This window comes from Dama dama, chromosome 18, assembly GCF_033118175.1.
Source record: "Dama dama isolate Ldn47 chromosome 18, ASM3311817v1, whole genome shotgun sequence".
In the NCBI taxonomy this organism is placed as follows: domain Eukaryota; kingdom Metazoa; phylum Chordata; class Mammalia; order Artiodactyla; family Cervidae; genus Dama; species Dama dama.
The window spans coordinates 74,146,501-74,167,192 of NC_083698.1; the positions used below are offsets into that span (position 1 = coordinate 74,146,501).

A 20,692-nucleotide genomic window follows, 5' to 3' on the forward strand; every position below is an offset into this window, starting at 1 on the left:
GTTTTGGCTTGAAAAATTGAACATGGGATGATTCAAAAATTTTCTGTCCAATTTACAATATTCATTTTTCCTGTGAGATTGTAAAAATCCATTGAGTAATCACAGCTTGACAATATGACATGTATCACATTTATTTATTCATTCATGTATGCAAAGATTCAACATCTATTGGTTAAGTCCTGTGTGGGTGTGTGTGAGTGTAAATTGCTCAGTTGTGTCCGACTCTTTGGGACCCCATGGACTGTAGCCCACCAGGCTCCTCTATCCATGGAATTCTCCAGGCAAGAATACTGGAGTGGGTAGCCATTCCCTTCTCCAAGGGATCTTCCTGACCCAGGGATTGAACCCAGGTCTCTCACACTGCAGGCAGATTCTTTACTCTCTGAGCCACCAGGCTATTGGGAGTAAACTGTTAAGTTAGACATGGCTCCATACCCATGTTGACCTCTTTGTCAATCCCCACTCCACTGTCTAACCCTCTACCTTTAGGTCACTGGAATGAAGAGGAGCTGTCAATCAAGGGGACAACAGGGACGTCCCTGGCAGTTCAGTGGTTAGGGCTCCATGCTTCCACTGCAGGGGCCTGGGTTCAATCCCTGGTCAGGGAACTAAGATCCCATGAGTCATGTGGCGCCACCAAAAAATAAAAATAAAAAGGAGGATAGCAACCTGGCTTGCAGAACAGATCACTGGCTTCTGGGCCTCAAATAGAGAAGACAGGTAGAGAACCACAAAACCTAGGACATGTCTGGAGAGAACCATGGTTATTATATTTTGGAGAAAGGAACCACTCTAAGACACTAGGCTAGGACAACACATGAAATACATGCCGAAATACCTGGGTGGATGGAGGAAGTGATCTCAAATCGGAATTGCAGCTGTCCACTCACATGATCTGTTGGAAGCCTACGGCCAAGGGTGTAGCTGACCACCCTGTCCCTAGAAGGAAATAAGCACCATCACAGATCTGGTAAATACCTGTTCTCCTAAAGACCACACACTATGCCAGCAGGTGAGGCACCTAAGCCAGGAAGGCCCTGATATTAGGAGGTGATGTCTGCTCAGGACCATACAAGATGGTCCTAAGGAAAAGATGGGAAAGTACATTTGCTCAATAGCAATGAAAACTTCAATAAAATCCTTATCGAATAATCTAAGGCAGGGATCAGTAAACTACAGTCCATGGGCCAAATTTGGCTCATCATTTGTTTTCATAATGCTATGGGCTTTTCACATTTTTAAATGGTTGGAAAAAGAGCAGGAGAAGAGTAGCATTTTGTGACATGTAACAATGATACGAAATTCAAATTTGTCTCCACAAATAAAAGTTTTGTTGGAATGCAGTCATGCTTATTAGTTTACTTCTTGTCTGGGCTGCTTTCATGCTACAGTTGCAGAGCTGAGTAGTTGGGACAGAAACCATATGGCCTACACAGCCTGAAATATTTACTATCTGGCCCCTTACAGAAAGTTTGCCAACTTGTGTTTTAGAGAAAAAAAGAAGAAGGAAAAAAAGACATGGATATCCTTTGCTTGCTTTTCCTGTGCAGGCTGACATTTTCCAAATAAGCCCTTAATTATGGACAGGGCCAGCAGCAGATGCTTGTCTTGTAATAATCTAGCTAGCTAGTTACTTACTGCTATCTATCTATGGAAGGATGTAATCCTGATTCCCAGAGACCCTGTGGACTGCTTCAGAAAGAGACCTGCTGCAGAGCAGCAAAGCAAGACTTGTGGGCTGGGTCCACTGGCCTGTGACTTCCAATTACACCAGCTCCAGGGTCCCACAGAGAGACTCTGAAACTCCACTCTGGACCCTGGCACCATTCCCTCTGCTCACCCAAGACGATTTTTAATTACTAGGAAGACAATTATCCAGAGAGAAATCAATCTGATAGTTTGCTATTATAGTTTCATCAACAATGCGGATTCAGCAGAATACAAGATACCCTCCCTTGGCCTAAATAGGGAGAGTGACTACTCTGGGATATTCAGAAATGAACAAATCCACTCTATCCAGTAATAACAAAGACATATTCCAAAACCAGTTGTTACTTAGATGATTACATATTCATCCCATTCATTCATTTGTGACATTCAAATAAAAAGGTAAATCACTGGCTAATAGTGTTTCAATGTTTCTTCCTAGAAAACATAAGCACTGTGAAACAACATATATCCCAGGGGTCCACTGACTTAGCATTTCTCTTTGGTAAGCACTGGTTTCCTATTTGGAGTTCCTAGGAAGTCCATTAAATAAAGCATTACATGCAGGAAAATTAGAATGAGCTACAATATTGACAAGGGCTTTGGTCAATATTATGAGGTAGGTCTACTACGACTATAAGAAAGAGATCCTGAACCCCAAACCTAGTTGGAATCAGAGGAGGCCTAAAGACAATATCAGGCAGTGAGACCACTTTATCAACAAATATTTTGTGAGCCCCTGCAATGTAAAAAGTGCTGCAGGTAATGCATAGCATGTAATGCATACCTCTGTCTTTAAATAGCTTATACCCAGCTGGGGGCATGAGACTGGTAAAGAGTTCTTTACGTAAAGAGTTCCAGGCAGTGGTGATATTTCCAATATGAAGCTGAGGCGGGCAAGAGTAGAGGACTTGAGGAGAGAGAGAGTAAAAGGCAGATGGCTGAGGACTGGGATGTTACAGGCAAAGGAATCGAGGGCACCTCCCGAGCAGCCTTTATTTTAAAAGGAATAAAGTTTGATATTTAAAAAATGAACAGTTTGGAATCATTTAGTCCCTATGTGCCACGGCCAGCTTTATGTTCTTTATGTATATTCTTGTTTTAGTGGAAAATGCAAACATCTTGTTTCACACACAACTGTAGCCTCGTAAATGTCAACTCTCTGCTATAAGATTCTGATTACATGCCCTTGTATCATTCTAAGTATTGCACTGAGGCATATCCATTACCAGAAAACCACATACAGCTCTACAAGTTTTCAAATATAGCTGCTATTACCTGTAGAAATGCATGTTATGTACAAGGATTTTTATCTGGTCAGAGGTTAATGAGAACCCTGAATATTATTTATTTATTTATTTTATTTTTTGACCACACTGCATGGCATGCGGGATCTTAGTTCCCTGATCAGGGGTTGAACCTGAGCCCCCTGCATTGGGAGTATGGAATCTAAACCACTGGATCACCAGGAAAGTCCCAAGAACATTGAATGGACATGAACATAGAAGATACAAAATGCAGGTCATATACAACTAAACTATGTGAACAGCATAATTGTGGTTGTTTCATAAGGATTCACGCTTTTAAAATTTTACACATTTTATCTAGCATTTTCTATAAATGCTAGCGTTTTTTAAGGCACTCTAGTCTAGTAACCCAGTATTTCATCTTTTTATGGAAATGTCACAAATGATTAAATCCTACACACAAGACAGGCATGTGAATGAAATGATATCCTTCATGGTAAAACAAATTTTAATTTCTATTTGTACAGAAAAAAATGCTGCAGTAAGGCCTTCTTTCACTAGCATCTTAGGAATTTTTACTGTTGTGCATAAGTAACCAGAGGTAAACAAACAAGGGGAAAAAGAAGGGTCTGTTTAATAAAATATCATAGCTTGAACAATACAGTTAATGGGAGAAGCCAAGGAAATACACCACCAGTATTTCAGTCTGAGTCTCTATGAGGCTGTATTGTTGCCTTTCTTGGGCCTGGCCTACTGGCTGATGCCTAGTGATACAGAGCTCTTGGTCAAGGTTTACCCTATGGCATGTCTTTCCAGGAGTCTTTGAACAGGCATTGATAGCTTTCCCAAAAAGCGCTTGATGATGGGGCGGCTCTTGGCAAACTTGTCCTTCACCTCAATTTCCAGCACATCAGTGGGCAAGGACACAAAGCTGAATTGCTGCAATGAAAAAACACATGCCATCAATTAACTGTGAGGTGTGAGGGGTGGCCAATCCCCAGTCCATCTGCTTTGAATGATGTCATTGTCAAACACCCCAACAGCAATCTCTCTCTCTCTACTTGCCAGCCTAAGTATATCCACCTATCTCTATCTATCTCAAGGTTTTAGAAAGGCTGTGAACTCTGTTTATTCCAGAAGTTAATAATGGCCACAATGAGACACCTCCTCAGTGCTTAAGAATAAGGTTCTTTTCTTTCTTTTTTGGCCATTTGGATTGTGGGATATTAGTTCTCTGACCAGGGATCAAACCTGTGCCCAGGGCCATGGAATCTGAGTCCTAATCACTGGACAGCAATGGAATTCCCTAAAAATAAGGTTATTCTCTGACATTCAAATAATAAAATCAACCATAAACGGAAAGAATACTACCCAGACCTCACCATACTTGACTGAAGTTGCCAACATAGCTTCAGAAAGAACAAGCAAAACTCACCTACAATTAGGGGAATGCACTTGGAGTCAACACCATAACATTTTTTTTTTCTTGATTATAATGGCAGAGATTTTTTAAAAATTTGATCATACACTGCCTTCTGGTCAGTGGGAAGAGACAAGAACTCTCACTCGGTATTGATGGAAATGCACATTGATTTGACCCTTGGTAAGGGAACTGGTAATATTTCAGTTCAGTTCAGTCACTCAGTCATGTCTGACTCTTTGCGACACCATGGATTTCAGCATGCCAGGCTTCCCTGTCCATCACCAACTCCTGAAGCTTGCTCTAACTCATGTCCATCAAGTTGATGATGCCAGCCAACCATCACATGCTCTGTCATCCCCTTCTCCTCCTGCATTCAATTTTTCCAAGCATCAGGCTCTTTTCCAGTGAGTTAGTTCTTCACATCAGGTGGCCAAAGTGTTGGTTTCAGCTTCAGCATCAGTCCTTCCAATGAATATTCAAGACTGATTTCATTTAGGATGGACTGGTTGGATCTCCTTGCAGTCCAAGGGACTCTCAAGAGTCTTCTCCAACACCATAGTTCAAAAGTATCAATTCTTTGGTGCTCAGCTTTCTTTATGGTCCAACTTTCACATCCATACATGACTACTTGAAAAACCATAGCTTTGACTAGATGGACCTTTGTTGGCAAAGTAATGTCTCTGCTTTTATAATACACTGTTTAGGTTGGTCATAGCTTTTCTTCCAAGGAGCAAGCGTCTTTTAATTTCATGACTGCAGTCACCATCTGCATTGATTTTGGAGCCCCCCAAAATAAAGTCTACCACTGTTCCCATTGTTTCCCCATTTATTTGCCATGAAGTGACTGAACTGGATGCCATGATCTTAGTTTTCTGAATGTTGAGTTTTAAGTCAACTTTTTCACTTTCCTCTTTTACTTTCATCAAGAGGCTCTTTAGTTCTTCTTTGCTTTCTGCAATAAGAGTGGTGTCATCTGCATATCTGAGATTATTGATATTTCTCCCGGCAATCTTGATTCCAGTTTGTGCTTCATCCAGCCCAGCATTTTGCATGATGTACTCTGCATATAAGTTAAATAAGCAGAGTGACAATATATAACCTTGATGTACTCCTTTTCCTATTTGGAACCAGTCTGTTGTTCCATGATCAGTTCTACCTGTTGCTTCTTGACCTACATACAGATTTCTCAGGAGGCAGGTAAAGTGGTCTGGTATTCACATCTCTTTAAGAATTTTCTACAGTGTGTTGTGATCCACACAGTCAAAGGCTTAGGTGTAGTCAATAAAGCAGAAGTAGATATTTTTCTAGAACTCTCTTGCTTTTTCGATGATCCAACAGATGTTGGCAATTTTATCTCTGACAAAAGGTTCCTCTGCCTTTTCTAAATCCAGCTTGAACATCTGGAAGTTCACGGTTCACATACTGTTGAAGCCTGGCTTGGAGAATATTGAGCATTACTTTGCTACGTGTGAGATGAGTGTAATTGTGTGGTAGTTAGAACATTCTTTGGCATTGCCTTCCTTTGGGATTGGAATGAAAGCTGACCTTTTCCAGTACTGTAGCCACTGCTGAGTTTTCCAAATGTGCTGGCATATTGAGTGCAGCACTTTCACAGCATCATCTTTTAGGATTTGAAATAGTTCAGCTGGAATTCCATCACCTCCACTAGCTTTGTTTTTAATGATGCTTCCTAAGGCCCGTTTGACTTGTCATTCCAGGATGTCTGGCTCTAGATGAGCAATCACACCATTGTGGTTATCTGGGTCATGAAGATCTTTTTTGTATAGTTTCTCTATGTATTCTTGCCACCTCTTCTTAATATCTTCTGCTTCTCTTAGGTCCATACCATTTCTGTCCTTTATTGTGCCCATCTTTTCATGAAATATTCCTGTGGTATCTCTAATTTTCTTGAAGAGATCACTAGTCTTTCCCATTCTATTGTTTTCCTTTATTTCTTTGCATTGATTACTGAGGAAGGCTTTTTTATCTCTTTGTGTGATTTTTCTGAACTCTGAATTCAAATGGCTTTATCTTTCCGTTTCTCCTTTGTCTTTCACTTCTTTTCTCAGTTATTTGTAAGGACTCCTCAGAAAACCATTTTGCTTTTCTGCATTTCTTTTTCTTGGGGATGTTCTTGATCACTGCCTCCTGTATAATGTCATGAACCTCCACCCATAGTCCTTCAGGCACTCTGTCTATCAGATCTAATCCCTTGAATCTATTTGTCACTTTCACTGTATAATAATGGATTTGATTTAGGTCATACCTGAATGGTCTAGTGGTTTTCCCTACTTTCTTCACTTTAAGTCTGACTTTTGCAGTAAGGAATTCATGATCTGAGCCACAGTCAGCTCCTGGTCTTAAGTTTGCTGACTGTATAGAGCTTCTCCATCAATGGCTGCAAAGAATATAATCAATCTGATTTTGGTATTGACCATCTGGTGATGTCCAGTGAAAGAGGAGAGTGAAAAAGTTGACTTAAAGCTCAACATTCAGAAAACTAAGATCATGGCATCTGGTCCCATTACCTCATGGGAAATAGATGGGGAAACAGTGGAAACAGTGGCTGACTTTATTTTTCTAGGCTCCAAAACCACTGCAGATGGTGATTGCAGCCATGAAATTAAAAGACGCTTACTCCTTGGAAGAAAAGTTATGACCAACCTAGACAGCATATTAAAAAGCAGAAACATTACTTTGCCAACAAAGGTCTGTCTAGTCAAGGCTATGGTTTTTCCATTGGTCATGTATGGATGTGAGAGTTGGACTAGAAAGAAAGCTGAGTGCCGAAGAATTGATGATTTTGAACTGTGGTGTTAGAGAAGACTCTTGAGAGTCCCTTGGACTGCAAGGAGGTCCAACCAGTTCATCTTAAAGGAGATCAGTCCTGGATGTTCAATGGAAAGACTGATGTTGAAGCTGAAACTCCAATACTTGGCCACCTGATGTGAAGAGCTGACTCATTGGAAAAGACCCTGATGCTGGGAAATATTGAGGGCAGGAGGAGAAGGGGACAACAGAGGATGAGATGGTTGGATGGTATCACTGACTTGATGGACATGGGTTTGGGTGGACCCCGGGAGTTGGTGATGGACAGGGAGGCCTGGCGTGCTACAGTTCATGGGGTCTCAAAGAGTCGGACACAACTGAATGACTGAACTGAACTGAACTGATGTCCATGTGTAGAGTCTTCTCTTGTGTTGTTTGAAGAGGGTGTTTGCTATGACCAGTGCGTTCTCTTGGCAAAACTCTGTTAGCCTTTGCCCTGCTTCATTTTGTTCTCCAAGGCCATATTTGCCTGTTACTCCAGCTATCTCTTGACTCCCTACTTTTGCATTCCAGTCCCCTATGATGAAAAGGACATCTTTTTTGGGTGTTAGTTCTAGAAGGTCTTGTAAGTCTTCATAGAACTGTTCAACTTCAGCTTCTTCAGCACTAATGGTTGGGGCAGAGACTTGGATTACTGTGATTTTGAATGGTTTTCCTTGGAAATGAACAGAGATCATTCTGTCATTTTTGAGATTGCACCCAAGGACTGCATTTTGGACTCATTTGTCGACTCTGAGGGCTACTCCATTTCTTTTAAAGGATTCTTGCCCACAGCAGTAGATATAATGGTCATCTTGAGTTAAATTCACCCATTTCAGTCCATTTTAGTTCATGATTCCTAAAATGTCAATGTTCACTCTTGCCATCTCCTTTTTGACCACTTCCAATTTACCTTGATTCATGGACCTAACATTCCAGGTTCCTATGCAATATTGTTCTTTATAGCATCGGACTTTACTTTCATCACCAGTCACATCCACAACTGGGTGTTGTTTTCGCTTTGGCTCTATCTCTTCATTCTTTCTGGTGTTATTTCTCCACTCTTCTCCTAAAGCATATTGGGTACCTACCGACCTGGGCCAGGAGTTCATCTTTCAGTGTCATATCTTTTTGCCTTTTCATACTATTCATGGGGTTCTCAAGGCAAGAATACAGAAGTAGTCTGCTATTGCCTTCTTTCGTGGACCACATTTTGTCAGAACTCTCCAGCATGACCAGTATGTCTTGGGTGGCCCTATGTGGCATGTTTCACAGTTTCATTGACTTAGACAAGGCTGTGGTCCATGTTATCAGTTTGACTAGCTTTCTGTGATTGTGGTTTTCATTCTGTCTGCCCTCTGATAGAGAAGGATAAGAGGCTTATGGAAGCTTCCTGGATGGAGAAACTGACTGTGGGTGAAACTGGGTCTTGTTCTGATGGACGGGAAAATGCTCAGTAAATCTTTAATCCAATTTTCTGTTGATGGGCAGAGCTGTGTTCTCTCCCTGTTGTTTGACCTGAGACCAAACTATGGTGGAGGTAATGAAGATAATGGCAACCTCCTTCAAAAGATCCCCCTCACACACTGCCACACTCAGTGCCCCTGACCCTGTAGCAGGCCACTGCTGACCCACACCTCTGCTAGAGACTCCTGGACACTCACAGGTAAGTCTGGGTCAGTCTTTTGCGGGGTCACTGCTCCTTTCTCTTGGGTCTTGGTGCAAACAAGGTTTTGTTTGTGCCCTCCAAGAGTCTGTTTCCCCAGTCCTGTGGAAGTTCTATAATCAAATCCCACTGGCTGCTGAAGTCAAAGTCCCTGCGGGTTCTCAGTTCCTTTGCTAGATCCCCAGGTTGGGAAATCTGTTGTGGTTCCTAGAACTTTCTTAATAGTGCAAAAATTTATTTGGTATAATTGTTCTGCAGTTTGTGGTAATATTTATTGGCATTTAAATTACAAATTCCCTTTAACCCAGAATTAGACTTCTAGGACTTTTCCTTCTGGATTAACTTGCATGAGTGTTCAAAATCATGTTTTTTATAAGGACATTCAATGAGCATTATTAACCATTATAAAAGGCTGGAAAAATGTACAAAATATCCAGCAATAGGAAGCCAGCTAAATGAAGGATGGTAAATCTTTGAAATGCAGAACTCTGCTGGCATTAAAAAGAAATAGGTAAATAAATATGCTCTGACATGAAATGACATGTGACAAATTAAGTGAAAAAAGGCAAGACGTAAAGAAAATATGAAGAGTGGGAACACATTTGTACTCTGAATTGCAGAGAAAATGCCTTGAGGGTATGTGGACTCCTGGGGGTGGGAGAGGGGGAGAAAGCAGATCTTTTTCATTCTATTCTACTCTTCATTTTTTATTCAGTATACTGTAAGACTTTTAAAATAAGAGCAGCAACAATTGAAGGAAGACTATGATCATCAGAAGATGGATGTCTTGGCCAGCAAGTGTAGAAAAGGAGAAAGAGGTAAATGCTTTCATTGCCCAGTTCAGACTATCTGGGGTGGGGAAGGTCTTGATTACACATTACAGTATCCTTAATCAAGGGTTGTGAAACAGCTGAAACCTATTTATTTTCTCCCATTCTGATTAATTCCTAACAGTAATCTTTTTTACTTTAGTTGAGTTTTAATTTCAGAGGTTAAATATTAGTATATCAGGTATGCCAATGTTAGTATCAGTCAGGATGGGCTGAGGCCCAGTGGAGTAATGACCAAATTCCAAGTCTCAGTGACTTACAGCAGCAAAGCTTTGTTCCTTGCTCACACTGGTTCTGTGGCTGGCAAAGGAAATTGCTCATTAGTCACTCAGGGAGCCAGGCTGATGGAACAGACACGCTCTCAAACATTGCCAGCCACAGTGACAGAAGGAACGAGAACTCTGGAGGGTCTTTCTCTTGCAAATAAGTGCTCACTTTCAAACCCAAGTCTTCATCACAGCTAGACACACACCCCAGCCACCCACAGAGAATAGGAAGCGTGATGTTACCACGTGTCTGGGAGATACAGAGCAAATATATTTGGCAAACAGCAATAATGACTTCCATGCCCACCATGTGGTGCTTCTAATTTCCATTACAAATTAGTTTTAGTTAACATCTATATAATTCATAGGATATCACTCATATGTGGAATTTAATTTTTTTTAAAAAAGTGATACAAATGAACTTATTTACAAAATAAGTCTGTTCTGAAACAGACTTACAGATATCAAAAACAAACTTATGGTTACCAAATAAGAAATGTATGGTGGAGGGAGGGAAGTATCAGGAGCTTGGAATGAACATACACACACTACTATACATAAGACAGATAACCAGGTAACAGATAATCCTGGTTATCCAGTGGAAAGGACTCAGTACTTTCATTTCTGTGGGCCCCAGGTTCAATCCCTGGTCATGGAACTTAGATTGATCCCACATGCAGCGTGGCCAAAAAAAAAAAAAAAGATAGATAACCAACAAGGACCTGTGGGAAGTCTATTCAATATGAGAAAAGAATATAAAAAAGAATGAATATATTTATATGTATAACTGAATCACTTTGCTGTAACACCTGAAACTAACAAAACATTGTAACTATACTCCAATAAAATTTTAAAAAATTAACTAAAAAAAGCACCAAAAACATCTATATAATTCCCAAGAATCAATCATTTATGGCACTGACAAAACTGGACTTACAGAGACGCTAAGCTTGAGGATGAAGCTCAGGAACTGGATTCTCCTCCAAGCAGGCCTGACTGCATGAGCATCCAGGGCCCCCAACTATCTCATGTCCCAAAACTTCCATATCTTCTGCCCAGTAATTCTATTCTGAAGTGTACTATAACGGATCTCCTAATGCTCGACCATAGACTCAAGTGCATTGCAGTAGATGTAGATGATAGAATAGTTTATAATTTTCTAAATCACAATAATATATGATTATACTAAATATGCAATTACAATTATAACACATTAAATGACAAGATAGAAAATGTTTGTTTTCCAATGCTAAGTGACAAGAGCAGGAAACATATAACTCATGATCACAATAATGTGAGTGAAATGAATAGAAAAAAGACTGGAAAGAATCACAACAAATTTTAATAGCAGTTGCTTTACTGAGTAATATTTTGTCCCCCCACCATTTTTTCTCTGAAAAGCATGAATTATTTTTACAATGAAAAGCATAATCGCTTTTTAAAAAACAAGAGTATTCCTGGCTCTAGTAGCCTACATGGGGCATGGAAGTCAGCTTACCAAGACATACTCTGAAACTTGGCAGCAAATACTGAGTTCTTTCCTCTCTTCACAAAGTCTTCCTTCTCAGCCTCTCTTCACATATCTACCCCTGCCTCAGTGGCATCAAACTTTCCCCACCATGCCCTTACTTCCATGCCATGGTTTACTGGAGTCTATATAAACCCTCAGCTAGGTTAGATCTTTATTTTAAATTGTTATTGGAGTATAGTTAACATGCAATATTGTGTTAGTTTCAGGTGTCCAGCAAAAGTGAATCATATATCCATTCTTTTTCAGATTCTTTTCCCATATGGGTTATTACAGAACATTATATAGGTCACTTTATATTTTTAGCGTATTAACTGTTGGACAATTTTTAAATATAACTGTTTAGAATATCTGTAAATAAATGGCTGCAGTTTTTAGAGAACCCTACTTCTGACCTACACTAATGCAGCAATACTGCCTTCCCCTCCCCCCATAAATGGTCGTTCTTGATTGTTCCCTTTAACCACTGAAGATCCTCTGGAGAAGGGAATGGCAATCCACTCCAGTATTCTTGCCTGGAGAATTCCACGGACAGAGAGCTTGGCAGGCTACAGTTCGTGGGGTCGCAAAGAGTTGAACATGACTGAGTGAGTAACACATACACACACATACAGGTCAGGTTCTTTTAAGAACCAGTGAGTACCTCTAAAAATGTAAAAACCTGTCTATTCCTGAGCAAGTTACTTGTGCCCATGAGCCTGAGGCCAGGGTGATAAGTTCTGTCTGGCTGCTGACCTGGCTCCTTCTTTGAGCCCTTGAAGAACTTGTGGAGTGAGGTGGACTTGGCTTTTTTTTCTAGATTTGCACATCTAAGTTCTTGACTCTTTTAGGCATGACCTCACTGAACCTTAGCTTCTTCAACTGTAGACTGGGAAAAAGAAGGTTCATGTCCTGTTAGATAAAACTGCATCCTTCCCTCTCTATATCCAGACTCTACCTACCTGCCTATCCTCTAGCATCTCCTTCTCTTTGGACTCTCTAATTTTTGGACTTCTTTCAAATTTAGTACCTTATTTCATAAATGGTCAGGCCAGAAGGTAGACAGATCAGGTGAGACAACTGAGAGATGAGGAGGAATCCTGGCAGGCAAGGAGGAAAAGGCAGCACATATGTGGACAGGCTAAATGTTAGTAAGAGCTATGGCATGTGGGAAAGAAGAGGCCACAAGTTTCCAAGACTGGATTTGAAAGACTGATGGCATGTGGGAGGATTAACAGCTGGAGAGAGGGGCTGAGTGAGTGAATGTCCTAAAGCAATGAAGGCACAGAGTGATAGAAATAGGGGTTGGGTATGGAAAAATATTAGATTGTAAAGAGAGACCTGGAGAGCTTGTGACGTTTTCACATGATCTTTTGTATAAGCACTGGAATGGATGACTGGGATGGAAATAAGGTCAATGAGATTGAGGAGGTCGAGGAAACAGGATGTCTGATAGGTCATTCATGTGGAAACTGATCATCCAGGGCAATGGCTGGTCTTGGGTAGAAAGGGAAGATGGTGCCACAGATAGAAAGGACTAATTGTAGCCGAGTAACAAATGGGACCCACTACTGCCTTGATGTAACCACGGCAATAAGGACATCGATGTGAGAAAGGATACCATAATCAAAAAGGAAGAAATAGTTGTGAGAAATTTCACAGACATATTCAGCATGATTTGGAAAATATTTTCACTTACACATTTAGGTACAGGTAGGAGAAAAGAAGATCCCAGTCTGAGAGAGCAGAAGTACAGTTGATTCATTTATGTCCACTTACAAACTTATGGAAGTTGGAAAAGGTTGAGAATTGAAAAGTGGTAGCAATGGTTAACTTGTTTTGGGTCATGTTACATTTGAAGAGGTAGGAGGATGCTGAGGAGTAGGGCTGGAATAATAACTTGAAGCCATGATTGGATGCCTGGTGATGCGGGGGAGGAGCGGTCCTAATTGTGTGAAATGGGTTATGATTTGCAGTTAAAGGGGCATCTAATTTTGCCTCTCTTCTCTTGTAGACATAAGGGGAAAATAAAATACCAACTCCATTCACAAGAGGCTGCCTGGTGTCGTTCAGTCAACATTATTTCATTACTAATGAAAGTTAAAGGGACTAGGCTTGGTGCTTCCTGTGCAAAAGTTTTCAAAGGAGAAGGAAAGCATGAAGGGAGTAAATGGAGCATGCAAACTGCAGCTACTCTTCTTTAGAACTATGCATGCTATATGACTTTCAATTCAGGCGGCACTATTCATGGAGTTTAAAAAATGAACTTAAAAACAGTGTTGCCTAAAGTCAACAAAAGACAGAAAAACAACTTCACTAGCAGAGCAACCACTGAATCAAGAGCAATATTTCTTTCTCTCTCTCACTAGCAACAGGGTTTCATATTAAGAGGTGATGCCTGGATTCTGGGTATAGGAGACCTGCCTCCAAGCAGTGTGCAGCCTGACTCTATTCTGGGAAAGATGTGCCAGAACCCTGCTGGGTAGCAAGCCTTGTATCTGCAGGAAATCTAATTGCTTTGAATCATAAAGGCTGCTTTTATAAATTTGTGATCTTTTACTTCTTCCTTTGGGTTAATATACAAAATATATAAACAACTCATAAAACTCAAAAACATAAATCCAACCAATTAAACAATGACCAAAGGACCTGAATAGACATTTTTCCAAAGGCATACAAATGACCACCAGGGACGTGAAAAGGTATTCTACATCACTAATCATCACAAAATGCAGAGGCACAAGTAGATATCACCTTGTGCCTATTAAGATGTCTATTATTAAAAAGATAAGCAATCGCAAATGCTGATAAAGCTATGGAGAAAATGTAATCCTTGTACATTGTTGGTGAGTATATAAACTGAAAGAAGCACTGTGGAAACAGTATACAGGTTCCTTAAGAAATTAAAAGTGGAACTGTCATATGATTCAACAATCCTATTTCTGGGCATATATCCAAAGGAAAATCAATAACTTAAAGAGATAGCTGAATTACCATGTTCACTGAAGCATTATTCATAATAGCCAATGTATGAAAACAACCTAACTGTCCACTGACAAATAGATAAAGGAGATGATATATACATGTGTGTGTATATAGTAGAATATTATACAGCCATAAAATAGAAGGAAATCCTGCTATTTGCAACAACATGGATGAACCTGGAGGGCATTATGTTAAGCAAAATGAGTCAAAGACAAATAGGGCATGACATATGTGGAATTAAAAAAACAAGAGTTGAATTCATAGAGAGTTGAATGGTAGTTGCCAGGGTCTGAGAGAGATAGGGGAAGTTGGGAGAGGCTGCTGGGGTACAAACTTTCAGTTACAACTAAATCTTAGAATCTACTGTAGAATATGATGATTATAGTTAGCAATACTTTTGTATAATTGAAACTTTCTAAGAGAATAAACCTTAAGCATTCTCAGCTAAAAAAAAAAAGGTAAAAAAAAATATTTGAAAGAGTATACAGGATGTTATGTGACCTCAGATTTGGCATTTCTGTGCTCATAGAAAATGTTAGGTCACCAAGTGATCCATACCTATAGAGATGGGCTAACATTTGAGGCCAGAACCCCTACTGTTCCCTCTACCATCTGGCAGCTCATAAATTGAGAAAATCTCTATCTCCCCCTTTCCCAGTCATAGTTCCCAACAATTGAGCCATTATCCCTGTAGAAAAAGATGAGGGGGTCCCCAGACACTTACTGTGATTTCACTTCCCTTGAAGGTGTTGGAATGGGGGGAAGGGAGAAAAGAACAGGGTATGTCTCCTTTCACTCCCAGACCCTCAACCCACAGTCCTGGTCTATGGTGGATAGGAGGAAAAGAGATTTAAACTGAGCATGAAACCAGACTTGATTGGATTATTCACAACTAAAAGTGATCAGAAAGTTATAGCAATATGCCCAAGACATCTTTAAGAGATAGTTGAGCATGGCTGAATGCAGAGGCTGGAAGAAATTAACAAATGATTATGGCATCACACCACTGAATTGAGGCAACTCAACTAAGCAGACTGTCTATCTACCCGTCTATCTATCTATAGTGTGTGGTTTGGCAGGCATATAAAATATCTGTTTCTCAAATATTTTCTTAGTTACTTTAGCTGGGTTGGAAACCTTACTGCTAACTCCATCATTATGGATCTACCATCTACTGTTCCACATTATGTGTGGGCTGCATAATTACCCCTTTCAATTACCCTGTAAGTCACCGGACTTGTGTGTATTTCTTCTGTATGTCTCTCTCACAGATATACTAAGTTATACTCATACTCACTAAGTGTCTCCCTTACATAAAATATTCTTTTAGCCAAAGTTGGATACAGTCTAAATGTTAACCATAAGCTTTTATAAAAATAAATAAAATCTCAGAAAATGTGAGATTAGCTAATTAATCATGGAATTACTACAATAATAATGCTGTAATACATGAAATCAATAGCCTAAACACAGTAATTCAGTCATTACAAAATTTCAAATTAAAGTCATTGATAAAATGACAAGAACTCTATTGATTTTCCTTGATATTTTTAACTTAAAATGCTGTTGTTTATATTGACTTTTGTTTGCATTCCTTTATTAACTTTATTCTAGGCTAATTATCCCAAGTACTAAAAGAAGCTGAGAAAGCTAAATCAATTAAAGCCTGTTATAACTTGAGATTTTTCACTGGGCACAGTATTACTTCCTGCAATACAAGTCTGATGGAGAAAAAGATGGGGACCTACTAGCAGAGCCCCAGAAGAAAGGAATCAGTCAGAAATGGGCCTTGCTGAAGTGGAATTTCTGCTCAGTAAGGAAAGAGAGTCCAAAGAATTTGGCCATTTCTATTAATATGACTTAGTCCTTATTGGCTATTTCTTTTTGATTCTTTAAATGTGGCCAGTATGTGCAGACATGCCAAGGATGACTGCATACCATCTCTGAAATTCCGTGGATTTTTCTTCCACCTGCCTGCCTTTCCTGAGCCTGGTTCCTAAACCCATGTCTTTGACTCAACTGTTGTTGTGATTTCTACTTTTCTCAAGGCTGCATTCTCAGAAATCCACTTTGATAGATTCTGCCTGACTCTAGCCTTACCTTTGATTTTTCCTATCAGCCAAAGTATGATGTTGCTGCTGGTGTTGGTCTTTAGCTTAATAAATTTCAACCTATGAAAGAGACTACCCGATTCCAGCTCTGATTTGCAGTGTTTCCATTTTTCTTGCTGTTAATACGCACACCATGGCTGACCTCACGTCACTATGTGTAGTCAGGAAGAGATGCACATGGTGGCTCCTGGGAGCCCACATGTGCTGGCTCCAGCACACCACTGGTCCCATGGATGGGTGTCCTAAGCCAGCCCCTCATCCAGTTCACTCTATTTCTCCATGAGAAATTATGAGGCATTTGGTTCTACTGCTCCTCTCAAAACCTCAACTTCCATCTTTTTACAGAGGCTGCAAAATGATGCTAACAGACAAATACAAGGAATACTTCAGCCAGTGGACATCAAATTGTCTGAGTCCTAGGTTTAGTGGATGAGCCTTGGGCATCACCTGGGAACCAGAGGCAGTACCACTGGAGTTTTTAAGTTGGTGTTCCACTCATGAGTCCCTTTTAATAGAGTTTAGCTAAAGAAAGAACTGATTTCGTGTTTAGATGATGGTTGTCTATATCAAGGAACTTCAAGAGTCTTTTTTTTAAACTATTGTCCTGGGCAGGGCTGCTACTTAGGGCTTCTTGCATTCTAGCCACTGGTGCCAGCTTTGCATTTTGAAGAATGCTTTTCTTCCATAAAAGTGAATTTTTGGTTTATAATCTTGCTTACTTTGTCCAGGTCAAGTGCAATTTAATTTCTGATTAAATTACTTAATTTTTAATCCAACAGGACTAAAGTTAATCTATTTTAAATCAATTACTTTCGTTACAACTCATTAGGGCTGGCTTATTACAGTAATCACTAAGCTATTGTGCTTACTTTGTGGGGATCAAGGGCTTCGGCCAGGCACCTGTATTTATGTCTAGAGGGGATGTTTTTAACCTAAGCTGGTCCGCTTGCTCTACTCAATCAGGTTTTTGTAATTTCCCCACCCAGTAGGTCTCATTCTTACTTACTCATGATGATGTGCGGTTGATTGAACATGATAACTAGTAAATAATCTATTATTACTTGGTATATACAAGAATACTCTTAAGCCTGACCCTTGTGAGTATATGCTCATGTATGACTTGAGTTGTCAGGGCAGTGGCTGGTGGCTTGGTTGACTGTAGGGCACGTCTTTGTTGTTGGTTTCTGCCTCACAGTCAACCCCAGCACTAGAAGCTACCCTGCTCTACCTGTACTGCTTGATGTTCCTCTCACGTGACAGAGCCCTCCTTTAAGTGCCCTGTAGCTGGGGGTATTGAAGGGACCCAGTAGACAAAAGTGAGGCACAACTAATTATAATTACATCTATACTTCTCCATGTTCACCACCACTATTCTGGTCCAAGATTCATCGTCTCCCACTTAGCTTCTTCAATTGCTTCCTAACTGATGCCCTTTCTCCACCCACACCCCCACACCCCTCACATGTGTCAGTACTGTGAAAGTCTTATTTAACATCTCACCAGCATTAGATATTGATCTTCATTTTAGCCATTCTGGTGGATTTGCAGTGGTATCACACAGTATTTTTAATTTTTAGTCCTGGATAACTATTTAAGTTGAGCACCCTTTTAATGTATTTATTAGCATTTGGACTTTCTCCTTTGTGAAGGGCCTGTTCAAGTCTTTGGTCCATTTTTCTGTTAATTTTGGTCCTTTTCATCTAGATTTAGAGAGATAGTCTGTGCATTTTAGATACCAATTCTTTGCTATCTAGATCTAGCTCAATATTTTTTGAGGTTTGCTTTCAATATAGAGTTTTGATGAACATTCTGAATTTTAATATCATCCAATGGATCAATTTTTTATTTTATGGTTAATGCTTTCTGTGCTCAACTTAAGAATTTTTTGGCTTCCACAAGGTCATGAAGTATTCTCACATATTTTGTTATGAACTGGAAGCTTTATTGTTATCATTTCATATCTAGATTTACAATCTCTTTGGAATGAACTTTTGTGTATCTTGTGAGACTGCATTTAAGGTTCATTTGTTCTCTATATGGTCAGCAAACTGACCCAACACCAAGTTTTGAATAGGCCATCTTTCCTTATTGTATTGCAATATTACCACTGTCATAAAACAATAACAATATGCATGTGCATCTACTTCTGGGTTGTAATCTATTCAGTTAGCTACTTGTCTGTTGGTGCCAATGTCATACTGTCTTTTTTTGGAGGCACCATGAGGCATGTGGGATCTTAGTTCCCCAACCAGGAATCGAACCCATGCCCCCTGCAGTGGAATCTTCCTTGGACCACCTTCACAAAAGTCCTGAATGCCATACCATCTTAATTCCTATGGATTTATATTTATCATGACATCTTGTAATAGAAGTCCTTCTGTGTCTCTTCTTCTACCAGATCCTCTTGCCTCTCCTTGGTCTCTTTCATTTCTATATAGATTTTTAGAATTAGCTTGCCAGTTAACATTAAAAATATCTCTTACAATTTTGATTGATGTTTCATCAAATTTACAGATCTGAGGAAAAACTAACCGCTTAACACTTTAATTTTCTAAGCCAACATACAATATCTCTCCTTTTATTTACTCTGCATTTAACTTCTCTTAGAAATACTGCAGTGTTCAATATAGAGATCATCCACATTTTTGTTAGATTTAGTCCAAGGTATTTAATGTTTTTTGATGCAATTCTAAATGGTATCTTGAAGTTGTTTAAAATTTCTATTTGCCTATAGAAATATAGCTTACATTGACTTTTATTTATTTAGTGACTTAACTAAATTCATATATTAATTTGAATAGTTTGTTGAGTCTTTTACACTGATACAACTGATACTTATACAATGTTATTTGAGAATAAGCATAGTCTTTCTTTCCAATTCTGATGGTATTTTTCCTTATTGTATTGGCTGAGATATTGGCTGCTAATACAATATTAAATAGAAGTGGTTAAAGGGTTCGTCCTTGTCTTGTTCTCAATTTCAGGGAAATGTATTTCAATATTTTATCAAGTGTGATGTATGCTGTAGATTTTATTATCATTCTTCCTTTTTAAAATCAGATTGAAGAAGTTTACTTCTATTCTCTAGTTTTCTAAGAGCTGTTAAAAATCAGCAATGAATATCAAATTTTATTAATGACTTTTTCTGGATCTACTATAATAAACATAGTTTTCCTTATGCTGTCAATGTGGTGGCTCATATGGACTTTAAGCTTATACTTTAATAAAACATTTATAAAGAACGGAATACAGAAAACCATTGTTAAATAAAAATAATCCAAATATCCTAGAAAAATGTGAAAGAATTGTTTGTAATTGTTATATAGTTAAATTATGGATACTTGTTCACTGAAACAAGAGACTGGCATGGAATAAGTTCTCCTTATTCGGTGTCTTTGACCTGAATGTATCAATAGCTATAGTCACTCAACAGTGGTATTGAGCAGCTAAAACTCCAATACAAATTCTACCATCTTTCTGGCTGGAAGAACCAGGCAAAGGAGCTTGGGGTAACCAGCATTACCAGAGAATGAAAGAGGAACTCTCGGAAGAAGAGAGACAAATTTTGCTTATAAACCCAGCCCAAGTTTCTGGCCAATCCCAGAATCATAAAAGCAGAGGACAAATGAACTCAGCTTGCATTTAGGGCTTAAAGAACCAAACTGTGATCTAAGGTACTGCTTACCAAAGGCATGACAGTGTGAGCTTAACCAGTGTGCATGAGTTTAACCAAATGCATGACAGTGTGAGCTGAATTCAATGTTTTTCTAAGCAACATAACAAAATGCACAACGCTTTCTACATGGCATTTATAATATTCAAGGCATCATCCAGAATTACACAGCGTATCATAAAATGTAATCTATCACAATTATTCAAAGTCAAGAGTTTATCTTAGGGTTAATTCTAGCTGCTGTATATTTTAATAGTTTACACAAATGTATGATGATTTACATCCATCATTATAATATCATACAGAGAATTTCCACTTTCCCAAAAGCCCTCTGTGCTCTTTCTATTCATCTTTCTCCTCTATAAAGTCCTGGAAACAACTGAACTTTTCATTCTCTCCATAGTTTTGTCCTGTCTAGAATGTCATATAGTTGTAATTATACAGTCTGCCTTTTAAGACTGGCTTCTTC

At 39.3% G+C, this 20,692-nt stretch overlaps 1 protein-coding gene across 1 annotated transcript in view; it reads right to left on the reverse strand.

Annotated features, from left to right (window-relative positions):
• HECW1 (HECT, C2 and WW domain containing E3 ubiquitin protein ligase 1) overlaps window positions 1-20,692 on the reverse strand; it is a 445,911-nt gene that overhangs the window by 120,486 nt on the left and 304,733 nt on the right. The window contains exons 7-8 of the mRNA XM_061165645.1: window positions 3,751-3,893; window positions 839-939 (exon numbers count right to left, since the gene is read on the reverse strand). Of these exons, the coding sequence (XP_061021628.1) occupies window positions 839-939; window positions 3,751-3,893 (244 nt within the window). The remainder of the gene's footprint in view (window positions 1-838; window positions 940-3,750; window positions 3,894-20,692) is intronic.